The sequence below is a fragment of the Leiobunum rupestre genome, chromosome 11 (genome assembly GCF_980474605.1).
Source record: "Leiobunum rupestre chromosome 11, qqLeiRupe1.1.hap1, whole genome shotgun sequence".
Classification (NCBI taxonomy): Eukaryota; Metazoa; Arthropoda; class Arachnida; order Opiliones; family Sclerosomatidae; genus Leiobunum; species Leiobunum rupestre.
Window position 1 is genome coordinate 39,663,664 of NC_143394.1, and position 18,654 is coordinate 39,682,317.

The 18,654-nt window shown below is 39.1% G+C and overlaps 2 protein-coding genes across 2 annotated transcripts in view; both read right to left on the minus strand.

The window, feature by feature from the left end:
- Positions 1-2,335: 2,335 nt before the first annotated feature.
- LOC149922722 (uncharacterized) lies at positions 2,336-7,938 on the minus strand. Its single transcript, XM_090162721.1, has 2 exons — positions 7,824-7,938; positions 2,336-5,072 (listed from the first exon to the last, which is right to left on the minus strand). Exons 1-2 carry the CDS (start codon positions 7,894-7,896, stop codon positions 3,805-3,807), a joined length of 1,341 nt encoding a protein of 446 aa, XP_090018847.1. The 5' UTR covers positions 7,897-7,938; the 3' UTR covers positions 2,336-3,804.
- A 362-nt stretch (positions 7,939-8,300) lies between these two features.
- The window catches only part of mei-41 (ATR serine/threonine kinase meiotic 41), a 40,355-nt gene continuing 30,001 nt past the window's right edge, over positions 8,301-18,654 (minus strand). Inside the window, exon 51 of the mRNA XM_090162974.1 lies at positions 8,301-8,552. Coding sequence (XP_090019100.1) covers positions 8,379-8,552 — 174 coding nt within the window. The 3' untranslated portion in view covers positions 8,301-8,378. The remainder of the gene's footprint in view (positions 8,553-18,654) is intronic.

Sequence of the window (18,654 nt, forward strand, 5' to 3'; positions counted from 1 at the left end):
GTTCTATGTATTGCATGTGCTAATTGATCAAAAACATTAAAAGAGCATCATTTCAGTTTCTATACCCTTCGTGCCTCACCTTAATTAATACTGCGATAATTAAAATATTTAAAATCCGGCTATTATTCCGCTTTTTACGTACATGGTTTGAAGGTTTAAATCAATAAGGCTGATATTCCGGTAATATAATTGTTTACTCTACTGTAATATATTGAATTTGCCCACCAGATGGCGCCAGTTAAAAAGAACACGATTTTTAGGAAGCAGACCTTGCAAGTCGCATAAAAGGACACATGTCAGATGAATTTTTTATCTATAAGAAAAAGCATAGGTGACGTACTGTGAAGTCAGAGTGTCTTACTCCGTGAATTAATCCTGATCGAGTTCTACACCTGCCACATGAAAATTCGTTAACCATTGCGTCTTTCTTTACTCCGCGCTCGTTCGCCATTACCTCTGATCCTCGGTGGGGAGTCTAGGCTCGGCTCTTTGGACGGTGGGCAAAAAAAAATAGTTTTGTTGAAATTAACTCTCTGTTTGAAGTACCATTTATTGTAGGCGGTATATGGAATTTGGTAGGAAACTGCACTTTGTCATGTTCTTCGGGTAACTGGTCTAGATCCTCGTATTTAGATCGTTGAAAAACATAGTGAAGTAATGGATCTTGATATCGACTAGGAGCCGAGTCTAGCTTGTTGCTCTTAAAGGGTCCTATCAGCCTCGTAAGGGGAGAAACTTGCGCCGCCCCCCCCCCTAGCCAGTCCGGATTTTGATTTCGATTACCGCCACTAGAGGGCGCTAAACGAATGTACAATGACCGCGTAGTATTCCTCCGCGAGTGCGCCAGTCGGTTTTAAAATTTTCGGATTTAACAATGTCGAGCAATGAAATGAATGGTAATAATAAAATACATGATAAACTTAAAGAAAATCAATCACTAAGACAATTCGTTGAACAAGAACAACTTTCCATATTAATTCTAATTAAATTCCAATAAAAGCAAACTAGGCCAAGGTGACAAAAACTCCGTCCGTCGCGACCGATATCGAAATCCGAATTTCCGCGAAATGACCACGTGTTTTGTAAATATTCGCATTACCAAAAATTTGTCTCCTTCCGCTTTAAAAAAATAGTGCTATTTCACCCCCCACTGTCATCCCCTAACGAGGCTGATGGAACCCTTTAAAAGGACTTTCAAGGGAGATGTGAATAGTCGGAACTCGATTCAAAAAACGTCACTGAAACGTCATCAGAGTGTAACTTTGTAAATGCGACGAACGGCAACCGAATGACGTATTTTAAATGGACTTCAACCCCCCCCCCCCCCCAGCTCTGCCTTGAAAATCCTTTTGACCACGTCTGTTTTTATGAGTATCATCAAGGCGGATGCTTTTCGCTGGTTCTGGTGAAGATGATTATTCTAGGCCTTACTCTGCACCGTGAAGTACAGAGTATTTACTCCTCAAAAGCAGGAGTAAATAAAGTAAACTGATTAAATTGGTGTGCTTATCCAGACTTTATCTGTTAAAATGGCCACAAGCTGCCATTTTGGGAAACAAAATTTACTCCAACTCAAAGTATTCGCCATGACAGAGTTGGAGTAAAATGACGCCAGATAATTTCTCATTTTGCAATACTTCGAAATCCCAAATAAAAATTTCCGCCAGAGATTACATCAGTAGACCGGTTTCGCCCTTTTGGGGCTCAACAGTACTGTGTTGAAACCCTGCCGATATCAATAACACCATGTGCAACATAATAATTCAAAAGTATGCGTCTGTATAACATTTCCGTAGAAAATAATTCAATGAGAGCTTGTTTCACACGGAACAAAGATTAAGCGGACCCAAAAATGCTAAATTCTTAAAATCGTTGTGCTATTGGAAAGGTTACCATGGAAACGAAATAACGTGATCGCGAGGCACGAGCTAAACTATGAGTACGTTCAGTAACAGTCGACGCCTCGACGGAAAAAAACCCGATGGATTTGATATTTATATTTTCCACCGATGAGCTTTGTTGTCATAATGACGTCGTAAGTTGCTGAACGCTTTTATTCAGTCATCGTTGTTTTTTAAAATGGCGTTAGAAAAGTTAGAAATACGCGAGGAGTTCTAATTTACTACCGTTCCCATCAGTAAAGTTGATGACGCGCATTTCGTCCCCCAAGTTGTAAGTGACGTAATTTACGTCATATATCCCGTGAACAAGGTTTCATTAAATGCTTTTATGTCATACTTATTCTTCTATAATTTCGTTATAAATTGCGATGTACTGCTCACAAAAACTTCGAATTCTTAAACGGTTTTTGGTGTTACGTTTTAAAGCTTGAAAATATTTTGGCCAAAATTTTATTGAAGTATAAAAATATTAAATACATATTATTCATTTGTAAATAATGTAAAATACTTAACGCGTTAAGTTTAGATTTAAGTTATATAATAATTAAATTGTTTGGAATTCATGAATAATCGGCACGTCAAGGCCGCGCTACAAATCGCGTGGGGGACTGAATAACAATTAATGTAAGTTAACCAAGACAAAACATTTAGTATTGACCCTATGGTTCGATTAAAAGGACACCATTGAAGTAACACATACAGATGAACTATATATACAAACTTTCCCGGGATGAAATAATGGATTACTTAAAACGTGTCAAAAAGAAACAGATCTTTTAGGTGGAAGCATCTGAGTGAAATGTGTCTGGTCTGCCACCTTTTGGTGGGAAAACAGCAAGTTGTCTCCAACGCTATTACTTTCTAAATCAGTTACCCGCGACCACTAATATTTTTCTTTGACCTACGACGGAAATATAATCCTCTAGGTAATGTGATCGATATCTGAATTAATATTTAATTAATTTTGGCTGAATGTACATATATATTGTTTGAAACACAAGTGGACTACAAACCTTTAAGGGCCTGTAAAAAATTATTTTAGTAAAAATATATTCGAACTTAAAGCAACTGTCAGCTCTATCATTGCCACCTGTATTATGATAAGGCCATTTTTATTTGAAATGGTAATGAATGAATATAGCCGATTCTTCGAAAAAACGACTGGAGACCGTGGTGCCATCTATCAATGGCACAGGAAGCTAGAATTCAAAATAGTGAAACGATAACGTCGTCGGAGAAACATTGTAGATTATTATAATTAAACAACTTATACGCTACTTAGTGGACTTTAACCTAGATTAAATATCCCATATAAAATATATTGTTAAAAATTACTCTAATTGAAGTTATTGTTAAATTTACAAACGAGCCAATCAACGTGAAGGGTACTTTTGGCTCAAAATGTAGCTTAAGTATCTTGTTTATATGTCGACGCTAGTGAAATCTGTTGAAAAAAGAACTAGTACACGTCGAGCCGGCACTTGCTTTAAAATTCAAATTTAAAGTGATAACACGACAGCCACGTTTTAAAAGAATTTATAACGAAAGACTAATGATTGGACCGAAAACTATTGTTATTTCAATGTAAATTAAACATTATTTCCAAAGTGCGAAAGTTGCGAGATCGTTGTTGCTCTAGGTTTTTGTTCTTAACTAAAAAGAACGCGGCTAAGGCAACGTCAGAAGTTTAACGCCATCTACCAAATCAATTAATGAAAATCCGTGGATGTTTATTATTGAAAAATAAGGAGCACTTAAGTAGTCTCGGTTAACAGTGAATAGCTGGAGTCGACACTTGCTTAAACAAAAAAAGGGCCAATAGTGTCGAAAAATTATGCCAAGCTTGCTTTATTTTTCTAACTGAGTTTTTCTAGTGGAAAAAGGAATAAATACGTTCAATATTTCACATAAAATCGGCTAGATTGTTGATTTGATATTGAACGGAATCGCGTACAGGTGGGATAATGGCGTTCTGTAAAATGGAATGCTTCAAAGCGTTCGTTACCAAGTTGATGATAATTTCCAAAAGAAAATCCAAACTACCCAAACCGTGAACGTCGATCCAAACTTGACCAATTCGGTCGAGTTCCAGGTCGAGAAATTTCGGTTTGCTGCCTTTCCTCAGTTGCTGATGGATCCTCATAAAGATGGAAGTGTGAGTCAGGGACAAACTGAGGGTGCCCATGGGTCCCACGCCCATGAAATGAGCGTTCCAGTTGTACTTCCCCGTCAAGTTGCGGAATCCCAAACTGGCTTCGAATACGATGGAATCGTTTTCGTAGACCGCTAAAATGTCCCCGGTTCTTTGCACGGTTGAAAGTCCGTGAAGAGTACCGTTACTGGCCTTGACTTGTCCGTAAACGTTGAGGAAAAAAGCCCTTCGTTGAAAGGTGTCTTCGTATTCCGGCAAAGCCATTGGTTCGTAATCATTATCTACGATGGTTTCGGCCGCTCTCTCCAGCAGGCTGTCGAAAACGTTCGAAGTGTTGGATTCAAACATTCCTTCGGGGATGTCTTGAAGTCTCAATGTGATTTCTCTCCTCATGGCTTCTCGTAATTCACCCAACGTAGAGGCGCGTATTTTCTCAAAAACCGTGTCGCTCAATTGGTTTAGCAGGCTGTTTGAAAAAGATTCCAAGGCACCCATCAGGTTCTCAAACTTGAACTCCAAATTCCCCACGTTCAATTCGACCTTGATCTGGTCAACTTGTAAATTTCCCTCTTCGTCTTTCTTCAGAGTGGCTTCGGCGAAGCCTTGGGCGTCGGTGGCGTTCATGGTGAAATCGCCTACGCCCGACAACGGCACGAAGACCGCGTACCCTTCCAGATTGTACACGCCCGTCAATCTGAGAAGAGGATCGTACATCGTGACGCTGGCGTTGGCTTGACCTAAGTTAACAACCATTTTCTTTATTTGCAGATCTTTCAGACCGTGCAGTTCCATTTTCTGGAACTGGCAACGGAAGTTGGCCATCCCGGAATTTATGGAAACATTGAAATCGTTTACTGGTAGAGGATCTTTCATTAATTTGTGGAGAAATTTGTTCGGACTAACGACCCCGTCATCTTGGACGGCATCATTCAAGACGCTTTGCAAATTGACGGATTCATTCACGTCATCTCTTTCAGAATCAGCCGAGCGACGAAGCAACGAGCTTAATTTCTTAGAATCTAGAATAATTACAAAGAGAAAAAGAACACAATCGCGTTAATTAAACTTTAATTGCACGCGTTGGCGAGTAATTAAAGGGTGGGAGCGAACGTCATTTCAAAGGCGGAAGTTCAATGTTCTCAATTTCTAAAAAAAATATCTCTCCAATTTTAGCACGTGATAGAAAATAATAAAGCTTAATAAACGTAAGATAAAAATATGCCAATTTTTAGGAATTGTTATCAGTAATACTGTTTCTCGTAATGGCACTTTCATATAATAGAAATGTTGATTGAAAAGCTAAAGTTACGTTTCTTGAGTGACCCAAGTAAAGCTGTATGGTAGTCATACGCACCTGGAAATATTAAATTTATTTTATCTATATTTCCGAAAGTTGTGTGTCTGTCTGTCTCGATAGTGGCGTCCACTCAATTTGTATTATAGCTGGGTTGCCACAAAATTTTCAGATTAAAATTCCCTGATTATTCCGTTTTCCCTGACCATTTTAAGAGATTTTCCCTGACTTTATAAGGTCAAAATATTTATTTTATACTTCACTTTTATCAGAAATTAAAATATTTAAATGAACTTATATTTCAGTAAAATGGTTATTGCAATTTTGAAAATATTAGCAAAACTTTCAAAGAAATAAATGATAATAAAAGAATTTGTCATAGATCTAGAGTAATATTAACTTTCAAAAAGTGTCAAGAGAAAATCTAATTCCCTGACCTTTTACAAATTCTTTAAATTCCCTGACCTTTCCCGGGCCATTTTTTAATTCCCTGACGTGTGGCAACCCCATATACGATAGTGTAATAACATTTCGCTTTTATATCAATAGGAAGAAGCGTGGGTACCCTTCTATGCCGCCATAGTGTCAAGTACCTATTGTTATTTATGTACAAAGTTCATTTTCCCAGCCTGGGGTCGTGTGGCCCCTACGGATTTGGTAACCATCTAGAGCTATGTTGGTAGCCCTTAAAAGGATTCGCGTCGACATACGACGCATTTTTAAAACCTTGCGGATTGCCCTTTCACGGACTGGCAAATTTGATTGTACACTTGTGGATTTTAGTAAAAATAATAATCAGCTAGGCTAATACCCAATGCACCACCAAGTCATCTAGCGACTTTTAATGCCTTAAACAGGTGCTCTAAGCTCGCTGGTCAGGTCTTAAATTCTTGGGTAGGGTCTTAAATTCTTAAACCATTAAAAATATACGCTCAGCTCAATAGTTCTTTTTTAAAAGTAACGGGGCCATTTTGTTTAAATGTTGCTCTTACGTCACAGTCTCTTACTTTTGAAAGTCTACGAGCGCGCGCTACAATCGCGAGGAATATAGCTTTTTATAGTGCGCATGCAAATAGCTCGTGCGAAGAATATACTAATAAAGCTGTTTCTTGTGACGTAAGAGCAACATATTAACAAGTTGGGCCAGACCACTTTTTATTTTATAAAATCAACTATTAGCTGGAGGCCCCAAGCTAGTAATTCTCTATTCGCGAAAAACATAAAAAAAACCTTAGGTCCCAGGACACCACAGGTTTTGGGAGTGCAAAAAAAACGGAATTCGTGTACTGTGAGAAACTTTATGGGGAGGTTTGGGCGTTCTAATGCGGCTATAGCGAAACTAATTTACAGGTATAATTTCATTAGTTAATTATAACGTATTGTATACTAATTTAAATTATTTAGTAAAATTTAACAATTAATTTAGTTATTCGACCCTAATTAAAGATGAATTTTAATTATTCATAAATAGCAAAATAATATATTATCTATAAAAACAATTGTTCAAAACGAGTCCCCAAAAGATGGTGGCAGCTAGGAGCAACAAACACAGCACTGCCCACACAAGGAGAACGCAACCCGTCCAATGTCGTGGATTTTCTTGTGTACATTTTTCATTGGCTAGACGCTTTAGCGCCTGCTGCCGTCGGAAGGGGAAAATTCGGAAATTGTCGTCCCTCCCCCGCCCGGAAAACGTTCAGCGTAAAGGCTCGTGACGCTCGTCCAATGAAATTCGTACACAACCCTTCGTTAGCGTGTTTAAAGGCTAGCTGCGTTCTCCTTGTGTTTTGTGCCTCCTAGGTGGCACTATTTCAATTTTAATCGCGGAATCTGACCTAAGTAGTACTTCATGTTCAGGGTTGCCACAAAATTTTGAGATTCAAATTCCCGGACTATTCCCTGTTTTCCCTGACTTTTTAAGGCCAAATTTTTATTTTATATTTGACTTTTATCAGAAGTTAATAAATGTAAATGGACTTATATTTAAGTAAAAAGGTTATTGCAATGTTGAAAAAATTTGCCAAACTTTCAACGAAATAAATGATAATCATAGAATTTGTCATAGATCTGGTCTAAAAAATAACCTTAAAAAAGTGCCAAAATAAAATTTAATTCTCTGACTTTTTACAAATTCTAAAAATTCCCTGACTTTTTAGGTCCAATCTTAAATTCCCTGACTTTTCCCTGACGTGTGGCAACCCTGAATTGTTTTATAAAACGGGTCGACTCGTACGTTCTCACTAACCAAAATAAGTTTAAGATAGTACCATTACCATGATTACCGAAAACACTAGTGTCGTATTTCGACATAATTGTATAACAGAAATCCGAAGTTTACCGCAAGCAGAGTTCAAGTTAAAAATGATAGCATTTAGAAATCAATGAAACAAATGTTATGAAATCAAATTCTTTTTCTTGGCATAAAGTAACGTAATTTCATCTATCGCTAAATGATAAGATCATAAAGGCAACTTACCACTGGAATAAGCGACAAGGGCGAAAATTGACGCGTAGAAGTAAGCGTACAAGACGTAAGACATTGGAGCCATGATTTGTCGCAGCGTTCTCTCGCCGATGCCAGCTCGCGAATGAATGTGGGGAAAACGCCAGAGAGAGAGAGAGTCGCGGTCGTTAATAATCTTTCGTTGGCAGGGGTTAAAGATCAAAAGGGGGCCGATTGGAGACCCCCGTGACTAAAGGGAAGAGCCCGGCAATTTATCGCGTCGCGGACTGTCTTCCAAAATAACTTTCGTCGCTTCTGCCATCGATTGGCCCGTCCTTGCAATCCAATTACGACACAACATAGAGACGAACTGTAGGGATAAGATCGATAGAAGTCCGCGCTTTAAAGCACCAGTATTAGTATCGACGATTAAAAATAAACTATGTTATCTAAACATTAGTAATTGGATCCCTCAACAAACGGCACGTGCTTCTCGCGATAAGAAACGACTTTTTGGATGAAAAAGTAAAAACGAAAATATTTTATTGATATCACAGTAGATTTGTACCGTTACGTAGATGTTTAAGTTTACATGTAGGCCGACCAGCCCACGTACATTTGACACAAGTTAATTTCGTCGGTGGCTTCTCGTATCAAGTAGTCGACTTGTCCCTCGATGGACAGCGGAAGACCTTGAGGTTTATTTTTGCTTTTCACAATGCCCTTTAGACGAAGTTCTATATCACGCACGTGGATCAAAGCCTAATAGAGAAATACATTTAAAAAGGAAAATATTAGCATCTACCCTATATTTTACCGAGAAATCCTAACATCTCACCACAGGGCTCCCAGCGATTTTTTTTTTAATATTATAGGAATTATAGGAAATTTCATAGAAAATATAGGAATTTATAGGAACATTTTTAGCCAAAAAATAGGAATTTATAGGAACATTTCAGCTAAAAATAGGAATTTATACGAACAATTTTGAAAAAATAGGAAATTATAGGAGTATATTGAAATTATAGGAACATATTAGCTAAAAATAGGAATTTATACGAACAATTTTGAAAAAATAGGAATTTATAGGAGTATATTAAAATTATAGGAACATATTAGCTAAAAATAGGAATTTATACGAACAATTTTGAAAAAATAGGAATTTATAGGAGTATATTAAAATTATAGGAACAAATTAGCTAAAAATAGGAATTTATACGAACAATTTTGAAAAAATAGGAATTTATACGAACAATTTTGAAAAAATAGGAAATTATAGGAGTATATTGAAATTATAGGAATTTATAGGAACTCTGGGAGCCCAACCGTTGATGTTTTCGGGAATACCGGACCAAAGCCAGAGCTAAGCTCTATTTAGAAGGCAAATTTTTCACAAACGTTAAGGCTGTTTTCTAATACATTATTTTTAAAATTATAGGAATTTCTGGATATAGCCATAGAATAACTAGAAAATTTCGAAAAAAAAAAGAATTTATAGGAACAATTTTGAGAAAATAGGAAATTATAGGAGCATATTGAAATTATAGGAATTTATAGGAATTATAAATAGTAGATCGCGGGATTTAATAGGATTTCAAAGGAAGCTAAATTGAAAATTCCAGTCAAAACGCAACCATAAGTAACAGAATAACAATATCTAATTTTAAGACTGAACCAATTTTCGACAGTGACACTTGCGTCCAAGAGTACCCGAGATGTTTATTTCACATTTTGTTCGAAGTCGGGCATGAGATATGAAATTTCCCAATAGGAGACGTTGCACTACAAATTCGATTTGCCATGGCAACCGAAAATGTTTTTGACCACTTAAAACCACAAAATCTCCGTTTAAAAAAGCATGGGATTTTCTCGGTTGGGCTCTGTGCTTAACTAAAGCTTAATTTAAAAAAACTTTGAAAATGAATTCGGTTATATTTTTTTTAGTCGTCATACTTAATCGATTGGCTAGCCACTGTCAGATAGACTAACACTAATTACGCGTACTCAACACTAATGATTCCACTAATGACGAAAAGTTTTATTCTTTTATCAATCATATTACCCCTTTTGTAATAATTTTTAAAAGTCACTATAATGACTTAAGTTTAGAAAATATTGCACGATGTATCAGGCTTTGAAAATTTTATAGGAAAAATACGAATTTTAGAAGCGAATTATAGGAAAATATAGGAAATAAAATAGGATAATTATAGGGAAATAGGAATTTATAGGAAGGCATTAAATTATAGGAAATATAAGAAATAAAATAGGATAATTATAGGGAAAGAGGAATTTATAGGAAGGCATTAAATTATAGGAAATAAAATAGGATAATTATAGGGAAATAGGAATTTATAGGAAGGCATTAAAATATAGGAAAATATAGGAAGTCTGGTCATCGTGGATGTATTTTTTTCTCCAAAAAGTATTGTGAAAACATGTTTCAAACATTAGACAATAGACCCGCGCACTCTGTTTTTAATCACCATTTCGCTTCTGATTCATTAGCCTCTCACCAGGGGTGGTCTTTAAGGGTAAAGAAGGAATTTAACGCGAAGGTCTTCGCCTTTCTTCCGCCAAAAGGGGGAGCGAATTAATGTACTTTGTCTTCCCCCGTCACTTTCACACTTAAATTCAACGAAGGATAGAAGCAATTAGCTTCCTCGAGTGGCGTCCGGATTTACGGATTTAAAACACAAAGAGTTTGTTTGCCAGAAGAGAAACCCACGAGTTGGGTGGCTTTATGGTCTAGATCCTGTACCGACGTTAAAACACCAGTCAAAAAACGAGCTGAAAAAATCGCAATGACTGCTTGCATGCCCAAATTGTTAAAATGGGACGACGAAATAGTTCAGTTAAGGGCTATGGATGAATTCAAAGGCTCTTTGGTAGGAGCTCTAATGGAAGCTTAATCGAAGTTAGCCTTTCCCATTAAAACAAAAAGGCCTCTTTACATTATAATAACACATTTTCACGTTTCGGTACCAGTTAATTTTCCTAGAAAGCACTCAAACCCCTGTCGGCGTGTGTAAAAATTACGGTAAGCTATACCATTTAATTTTGGCTATTACCAAAGCGACATAAGAACCAAAAGTGTGTCAACTCTACCTTGGCACTCTTTAAAATATTTAATAATAATAATAATAATAATCAGCTAGGCTAATACCCAAGGCACCACCTTAGGCCTAAGTCATCAAGCGACTTTTGAAGCCATTAATTCAGGTGGCCGGGTTACAATGCGTAGGAGGGTGGTGGCAAGCCCTGCATTTACTGAGAGCGCTGCTAGTCTCACAATATAAGTCTATGGTTTGACGCGATTTTCTCTCTTCGATTTACTCGCCCGTAGACATACGTTCTAAGACGCCTCACTCAGCGGCGCTGGAGTAGAGCAAATTTCAAAATTTGATGACGTATTTTTAACCCCTCTCCCATTCCCTCTTTTTACTTCGCGACAAGCTCTCATTAAACGTTATACTAAGTTTCTGTAACTTCAATAAACTTACAAGGAGACGACCCGAGGTGATTTTCACCGATTGTTTTAAATTCGGGGGATAAGTAGACCTTTCTGTTACTTGAAATTTCCCAAAAAGGAAAAGATTCAACAGGATTTAGATTTGCCATGGCTACCAAAAATGTTTTGGACAACTTAAAACCATCTTTTCCCTATGGATTAACATGGAGAAATTGCAGAATTTAAAATATTAAAAAAAAATTATATAAAAAATGAAACATTGGTAAATTCAGGTTAATTTGGGGGAAAATAAGCAATTTGGGTAAATACAAGTAACATTGGTTATATTATTTAATATGGGTAAAAATGTTTGTACATTTCGGTAAATAATTACTAAATTTTGGTTATGGAAGAAAAATTGGTAATTTCTGCGATTTCTCCACGTTAAAACCCGACGAAACTTTTCCTTTTGGGAAATTTCAAGTTACATAAAGGACTACTTTTCCCCCGAATTTAAATAAAATCGGTGAAAATCACCTCGGGTTGTCTCCTTTTCAGTATTATCGTAAGCCTATCATCATAAGGTCCCCATAAGCAAAGGTCTAGGCCAAATTTTTGACGATCACAGAGGTAGGTAGGTATTCAAAATCTGCACCTCCTAGTGGCAACGTCCTCAACTATGCATTTCAGGCCAAATTTTGGACGATCACAGAGGTAGGTAGGTATTCAAAATCTGCACCTCCTAGTGGCAACGTCCTCAACTATGCATTTCTGAAATAAATTTCGTGAAGTGCATTATGAATGCACGCAAGCCCTGCGCGAACGTTTTTAAACTTGGAACCACGCGGGATAAATCTCCGACGCGAGCCCCTTAGCACCGTAGCCAAAGCTTCTTCTTCTTCTTAATGACTGCACCAAAGCTGCCAGAGGCTGCTTAAAAGCGCTCAGAAGGGTGACGTAAATGATTCAGGAATATTTTTTTGATTTTAAAGACACAGTCTTTTGAGGAAGGTGAATCCAGTTGGATATTGTTCTATTAGAGAAATGATTCTATTAGAGAAATGATGTTTTCGATATTATATGTTTTTACACGAGTCACAAAAAGTTGCCCTCTAGTTATTGTTGAGGTTTGTCGCGTGAAAAAATCCGATTCTCGGAGTACACTTCGTCCAGATAATATGAAGTATACCTCTCCTAAGTCAGTTTCACCATGGCGATCCTCAAGAGTGGGTATGCGTAAAAACTGTCGTCTGTAGGCGGCGGATTGGTCACGTAGGGCGGGTACTAGTTTGGTCACGTAGGGCGGGTACTAGTTTGGTCAGTTTGTTTATTGACTTGTTGATTAGGCTCATTTCCCTTTTTAAATAGGGAGACCAAATCGGGGATGCAAAGTCTATCAACGGGAGGATGAAGGCGTTGAAAATAGTCCTGATAACCTGAGGAGTTTTAAAATGAAAAGTTCTTCTTACAAGACCGGTGAACATGCTAATTTTCTTCGCTACAACCCGACAATGTTCGGAGAAGGACTGTTTGTCATCCATCTGGACGCCTAGATCACGCACACATTTGGCAGCAGGAATAATCTGTCCTTTTAGGTAGTACGTTGCGTGAGGGATTGTTCTACCAAGATGCAGCACGTTTGACTTTAGTGTATTGAATGAGAGACCAGATCTGGCAGCCCAGGTTTTAACTTCGTTAATTTTATCGCTTTAAAACTTAAAATTAACACTTATCTTTGGAAATAGTTTCATCAGAACCTAAAACTGGCTATTAGAAATAAAAGTTGCGTTTCTGAAGGTATTTATTTTTCAAAATTGAGATTTATACGCGTTTTGTGTGGCATTTATCAACCCGAGCGTGGCTGAATGCCAAGTAAGATAATATTTCAGATGTACAAATTTTGAAAAATAAGATGTCGCTACTGCCCTATCGTCGTACGTTAATTTTCACCTCTTCTGGACAACGCCGTTACCACGGGTCCCTGTGGTAGACCTTTACTTATGGAGACCTTATGATAGGCTTAGGCTATAACCGATATTACGATATTCGATTTAAAAACATGTAGGGAATTGGGTGTTACTGCCAAGAGCTTGTACGTAAGGAAATGGGCTTTCTAATTTTTTTTTTAATGTCCGACCCCTCGAATTGGTGTCTATAGCTAGTGTAGCCTTCACATATATTCTTATCTTCTCCAAGTTCCCATCAAGCGCAAAATACAGCCACTTAGCGATTAATGCTAGAAGCTCGTTTATTTTTAAAGAAAACCAGTGGTGTCGGCACGAAGTCTTAGACACCACCAAACACGGAACACAAATATCAAATAATAAGAAAAACAAGAGATGATTTAAAAGGTAAAAAACCACGAAAAAAGCCGGAAGCGAAGGGAACTCAAAGAGAGAAAACAGACGCAGGGTCCACAACGAACGATACCGAGCAGCCGGAAACCTGGCTAGAATCCCCAACAGAATCTGCACTAACGGAACCGTAGAAGAATAGAAGCTCGTAAACTACTGGATTTGCGTCTGCTTAGGATTTCATTTACTAACTTAATGCATTTAAAAACTAAATCTATATTTAGTGAAATAAATCTTTGGTTTTAACCGTTTTATCACAAAAATATACTAGTAGCTAACCATGTTAACAATAACAAAAGTATAGAATAGAATGTTTGTATAGGAATTTATTCCATAGCTAAATCTAGCAATTTAACTGACAATTGTGAGTGGCGAGATTGCAAATGGGCAAAATATCAAAATTATAGTAATTTATAGGACTTTTTTAGGATTTTGCTAAACATATAGGATGTTATAGGACTTCTTGAAAATATAGGACTTCGGGGGGGGGGGGGGGGCTGGTATTATGGATAGTGGTCGTCCAAATGAGCAGAACATATGGCCGACTATTCTTTTAGCCGAAATTCTGGTCGGCCAAATGAGCATCCCATTTGATCGACAGCTCATTTGATCGACTGCTCATTTGACCGACTGCTAATTTGACCGACTGCTAATTTGACCGACTGCTAATTTGACCGGCTGCTCATTTGATCGACTGCTCATTTGATCGACTGCTCATTTGACCGACTGCTCATTTGACCAGCTGCTCATTTGATCGACTGCTCATTTGATCGACTGCTCATTTGACCGACTGCTCATTTGACCAGCTGCTCATTTGACCGACTGCTCATTTGACCGACTGCTCATTTGGCCGACTAAGTTAAATGAAAGGCTCATTTGACCGACTGTTATACTATAGCCTGTCCTATACTATGTATTTAGTGTTAGGTTGACTTATAGAACGGGCAATGTATTCTAAGTATTTTAAGTATTGGCGCCGTTCTTTAATAACCAAGCTGGGCCTTCTAATAGCGTTTTCCATTGGGAACCTCCGAGTGTTATCCGGATTTGTTGAATGACGTTACTGCTCTCTGTAGGAGGCGCTCAGAGGATTCGCCCTGGTAACTCCCATGAAATACGAAACTTTTTCGGAGCACTTTTTTGGTTCACTCCGACTCTTGAGATGGGGCAGCTGGGAGCACTCCGGGAGGGAGTACCTTGGTCAATGGAAGACGATCCTCCCCCTCGGAGTTGCCCCTTTTTTCCCAATGGAATACGATTTTGATTTTGGAGCACTCCGGGAGTGCTCGGAGGTTCGAAATGGAAAACGCTATACAACGCGACCTAGAGGACAGTACCTAGCCAAACGCAAATAGTACCGTCCAACCGCCAAATGAGCAGTCGGCCAAACGAGCAGTCGGCCAAATGAACAGTCGGAAAAATTTGCAGTCGGCGTAACACGTATTTTGTGGTCTGCCAAACGAAACTCTCCCGCCCTTGACGCCATATCTATGTGAGAAGCAACTAAAAGTAGGACCGGAATGGTAGGACCAGTTTTCAATTTCAATGACTGCGGATTACGTCATCCGGTTCAAGATTGGCTGAGAAAAATACTTTGCGTTGTGAAAGGATTTTGGACCAATGAACATTGGGAATATTGGCAAAGTAAGTTTATCCACACTAAAGCCAAAAGCTTGCCAGCCCACTGTTGAAGCCGAACTCCACCACCCCATTATCTACTAAAATAAAATTTAGTCCTCCAACTCCAAGCATAAAACCACCGTGTATGAGGGCTATATATGGAACTCCGTACCATAGATTCGAATTCTGAGAGCTTTCTGATTGACGATTTTCTATCGAAGCGTTTACTCACTTCCGGCCTCCATCGGTTGCTTTATTTTCATCAAAAGGTGGAAGGAGTAAAAAGAGTAGCCCTAATACTCCGGAACAAGAGCATAGTTTATTGGGTGGAGTAATTCTCATCCCCGGAACCGCCGAATAAAACGTTTTAGTCCGAGAACAGGTGAAAAGAAACCACCTTAAGTTGACTGTGGTCTTATATCTAGTTAGTTACTATGGTAACTATGTAGCTAATTTTTCGGAGTTTCGGTATGAAATGGGTAAACGCTCGGTAAACCAAATTGACTACGCGCGAGGCAGTTATTTCGAATCTAGGGTTCGAGGTTTACATTATCTTTCGCTATAGCCAATACCAAGAACGTATTCAAGTTGACAGAGCAAATGTGGAAACAAATATTGCCGCCTTCGTTTTCATGATTCCTGGAAAATAATCTCCACCTACTCTGAGAGAGAACCTGCGTTGGGATTGGAGCATTTTGGCCGCTAACCAGAAGATAGATTACACAAGGAAGGCTACATGTTTATATGATATCTATCGATTGTGTTTCAAATTAATAACATAATTTGGTCCTTGGCACTTTTGGCGGTGCAAACCCGGTATCTAATTGTTGATATATGAAGTCAATGCTAAGCTCCTCCCCTAATTGGGTTCGGGTTCTTTTAGAAGTCCTTGGGGAGTTTCAATGCTTAACATAAAATTTTACTAGTTAAAGGGGCTCCAAAGTTCGGTGGCAAAATGTGTGTAAAGTCAGTAAAGTGCGAAATTTACGGTTGACTCTGCCCACCTCTGCCAAGGCCGAGTTAGAGGTTTGGGGGGATGAAAAGCATGCTCAATTTTCTTTTTTTGCCACCGAACTTTGGAGCCCCTTTAATACTTTCTTCACATAATGCTGTAATTAGATTGCGGAAATTTAGGTGTGATTTCTTCTCATTACTGTTCTAGGGTGGACCCCTGGTATTATATCTTTTACCGTTTGACTGCTTGAGATCAGTTTCTGACTTCATCGATCTTGCCACGTTTAAGCGATAAATGGAAAAAAAGCCGAAGATTTTATTTACACGCTGAGGTATATGCAAAAACATTTTGCTATAAGTGTTGGTACACGCCAAAAATTTATCAACCCACATAAATAGAACATTAAATTCTGACCAGTACAATATCTAGAGCAGAAAGTGGAAAACACTACTTGTGTATTGCTGGAAAGAGTGCATATAACAAATTTATAATTACATTTCACATATGTGTGCCAGTTACCTATCTTACTTCCCTTCCATAAACTACAACCTTGTACCTCTTCATGGTGGAAGGGAGTAACAGGTGGAGGGGCAACCCTCCATGCTGGCCAACTAAGGCTCTGCTTCTTCCTTAAGCCAAGGTGTAAGGTATCGTGCTGAGGGTTGAATGGTACCGGGGAAGCGAAAATACGGTATCATGAACGATCCCTTCGGGGAACCAGGTGAAACCCCGTTGTAATTAACCATCCGCCCGGACAGAGGATTAAGGGCGGTGACCTTTTACTTTCCTCTTTTCTCGTAGGACCAAAATGGAGTCACAAAACAAACAAAAAAACAAAAACCGGGCAAGGGTTCGAATGAACCCGGCCTTAAGCAAGGGGAGGGTTCGAAAGGACCCGACAAAAAACAAGGGGAGGGCTCGAAAGGACCGGACCCAAAACAAGGGGAGGGCTCGAAAGAACTCACCCTTAAGCAAGAGGGACTGTCCCCAAATAGAACCCGGCCTAGCCTTCAATGAAAATTTTGGCACACGATAATACTAAGCATCTTGACACCATTAAGTTGAAAGATGGTAGTTTTTCCACGTCCGGTAAGGACACTCTGACACATATGTTAGATGTACACTTTCCGGACTCTAAAAGGTCACCAGCAATAGTGGCACTGGCACTCTCCCTTTGAGGATCAATCGAACCAAAAGGGAAGATTGGGCAGTGGCGAATAAGGTCGTCACGCATTCTAGACTTATATGGGCTATTAAGTCATCTAAACCCAATAAGTCCCCGGGACTGGATGGGATTTTTCCTATCCTTTTACAGGAGGGCAGTGATATTCTATGCCCTCTGCTCTAGGGCATTTACCTAGCACCTGGAAGCTGTCTCAAGCAATCTTTATACCCAAGCCTGGTAAATCTGATTACCTGGAAGCTAAGGCATTTAGGCCAATTAGTCTTACCTCTTTTCTCCTAAAAATTCTGGAGAAAATGGTGGACAACTATATTAGAGAGGAGGTTCTTTGCAACTCTCCTCTGTCGGCTGCTCAGCATGCCTATCAGAAAGGCAGGTCTACTGAGACCGCCCTGCATGGTATCAGCAGCTGCCTGGAAAAGGCAATTGAGTACAAGGAAATTTCTCTAGCGGTTTTCCTTGATATTGAGGGAGCCTTTGATAAGGTCTCCAGCACAGTTATACTGAAGGCTGCGAAGAGATTTGGTATCAATGACACATTGTGCCTTTGGATCAAATCTATGTTAACAGACCGGAAAGCGACATCCTCCTTGCTGGGTGACTCCCTTATGGTCTCCACCAGGCGTGGTTGCCCACAGGGGGGGTTCTCTCTCCCCTTCTTTGGTGCCTGGTGGTGGATGAACTTGTTCGGAGGTTGAAGAGGATGCCGCTGTTTCGGTTACGCTGATGATATTGCTATCATCATTACTCGGAAATTCCCGGTAACAGTGAAGGACGTAATGAGGAGGGCTCTAGCATCAGTTGAGAGCTGGTGCAAGGAGGTCAACCTCATGGTTAATCCTAATAAAACTGTCTTGGTTCCTTTTACTCGTAAAAAGATAAAAGCCATGTTCGAGGGTATTTCCTTATTTGGAAAGGACCTAGTGGAGAGCACCGAGGTGAAGTACCTCGGGGTCATCCTGGATAGCAAACTAACATGGAAGCCACACCTTGACTATATAGTCAAGAAGGGTAAAATGTTATTTTGGAGAACTAGAAGTACAGTTAGCAAGACCTGGGGCCTAAGCCCCAGAGCTGTGTACTGGCTGTACACCATGATCATCAGACCTATCCTGTCTTATGCAGCTGTAGTCTGGTGGCCAAGAGTTACTTTAAGGACTGTGCAGTTTGATCTGCGCACTCTACAAAGGCTGGCTTGTGTCGGCATTACAGGAGCCATGAGAACAGCCCCAAGCACTTCTCTGGAAATTATCCTGAATATACTTCCTCTCAACTTTTTATTGAGGAAGCTGCCTTTTTAG

Coding starts and splice junctions, on each gene's coding strand:
- LOC149922722 (XM_090162721.1), bottom strand. CDS start 7,896: ATGGCTCCAATGTCTTACGTCTTGTACGCTTACTTCTACGCGTCAATT. Junction 5,073..7,823: donor CCTTGTCGCTTATTCCAGTG/GTAAGTTGCCTT, acceptor TAATTATTCTAG/ATTCTAAGAAATTAAGCTCG.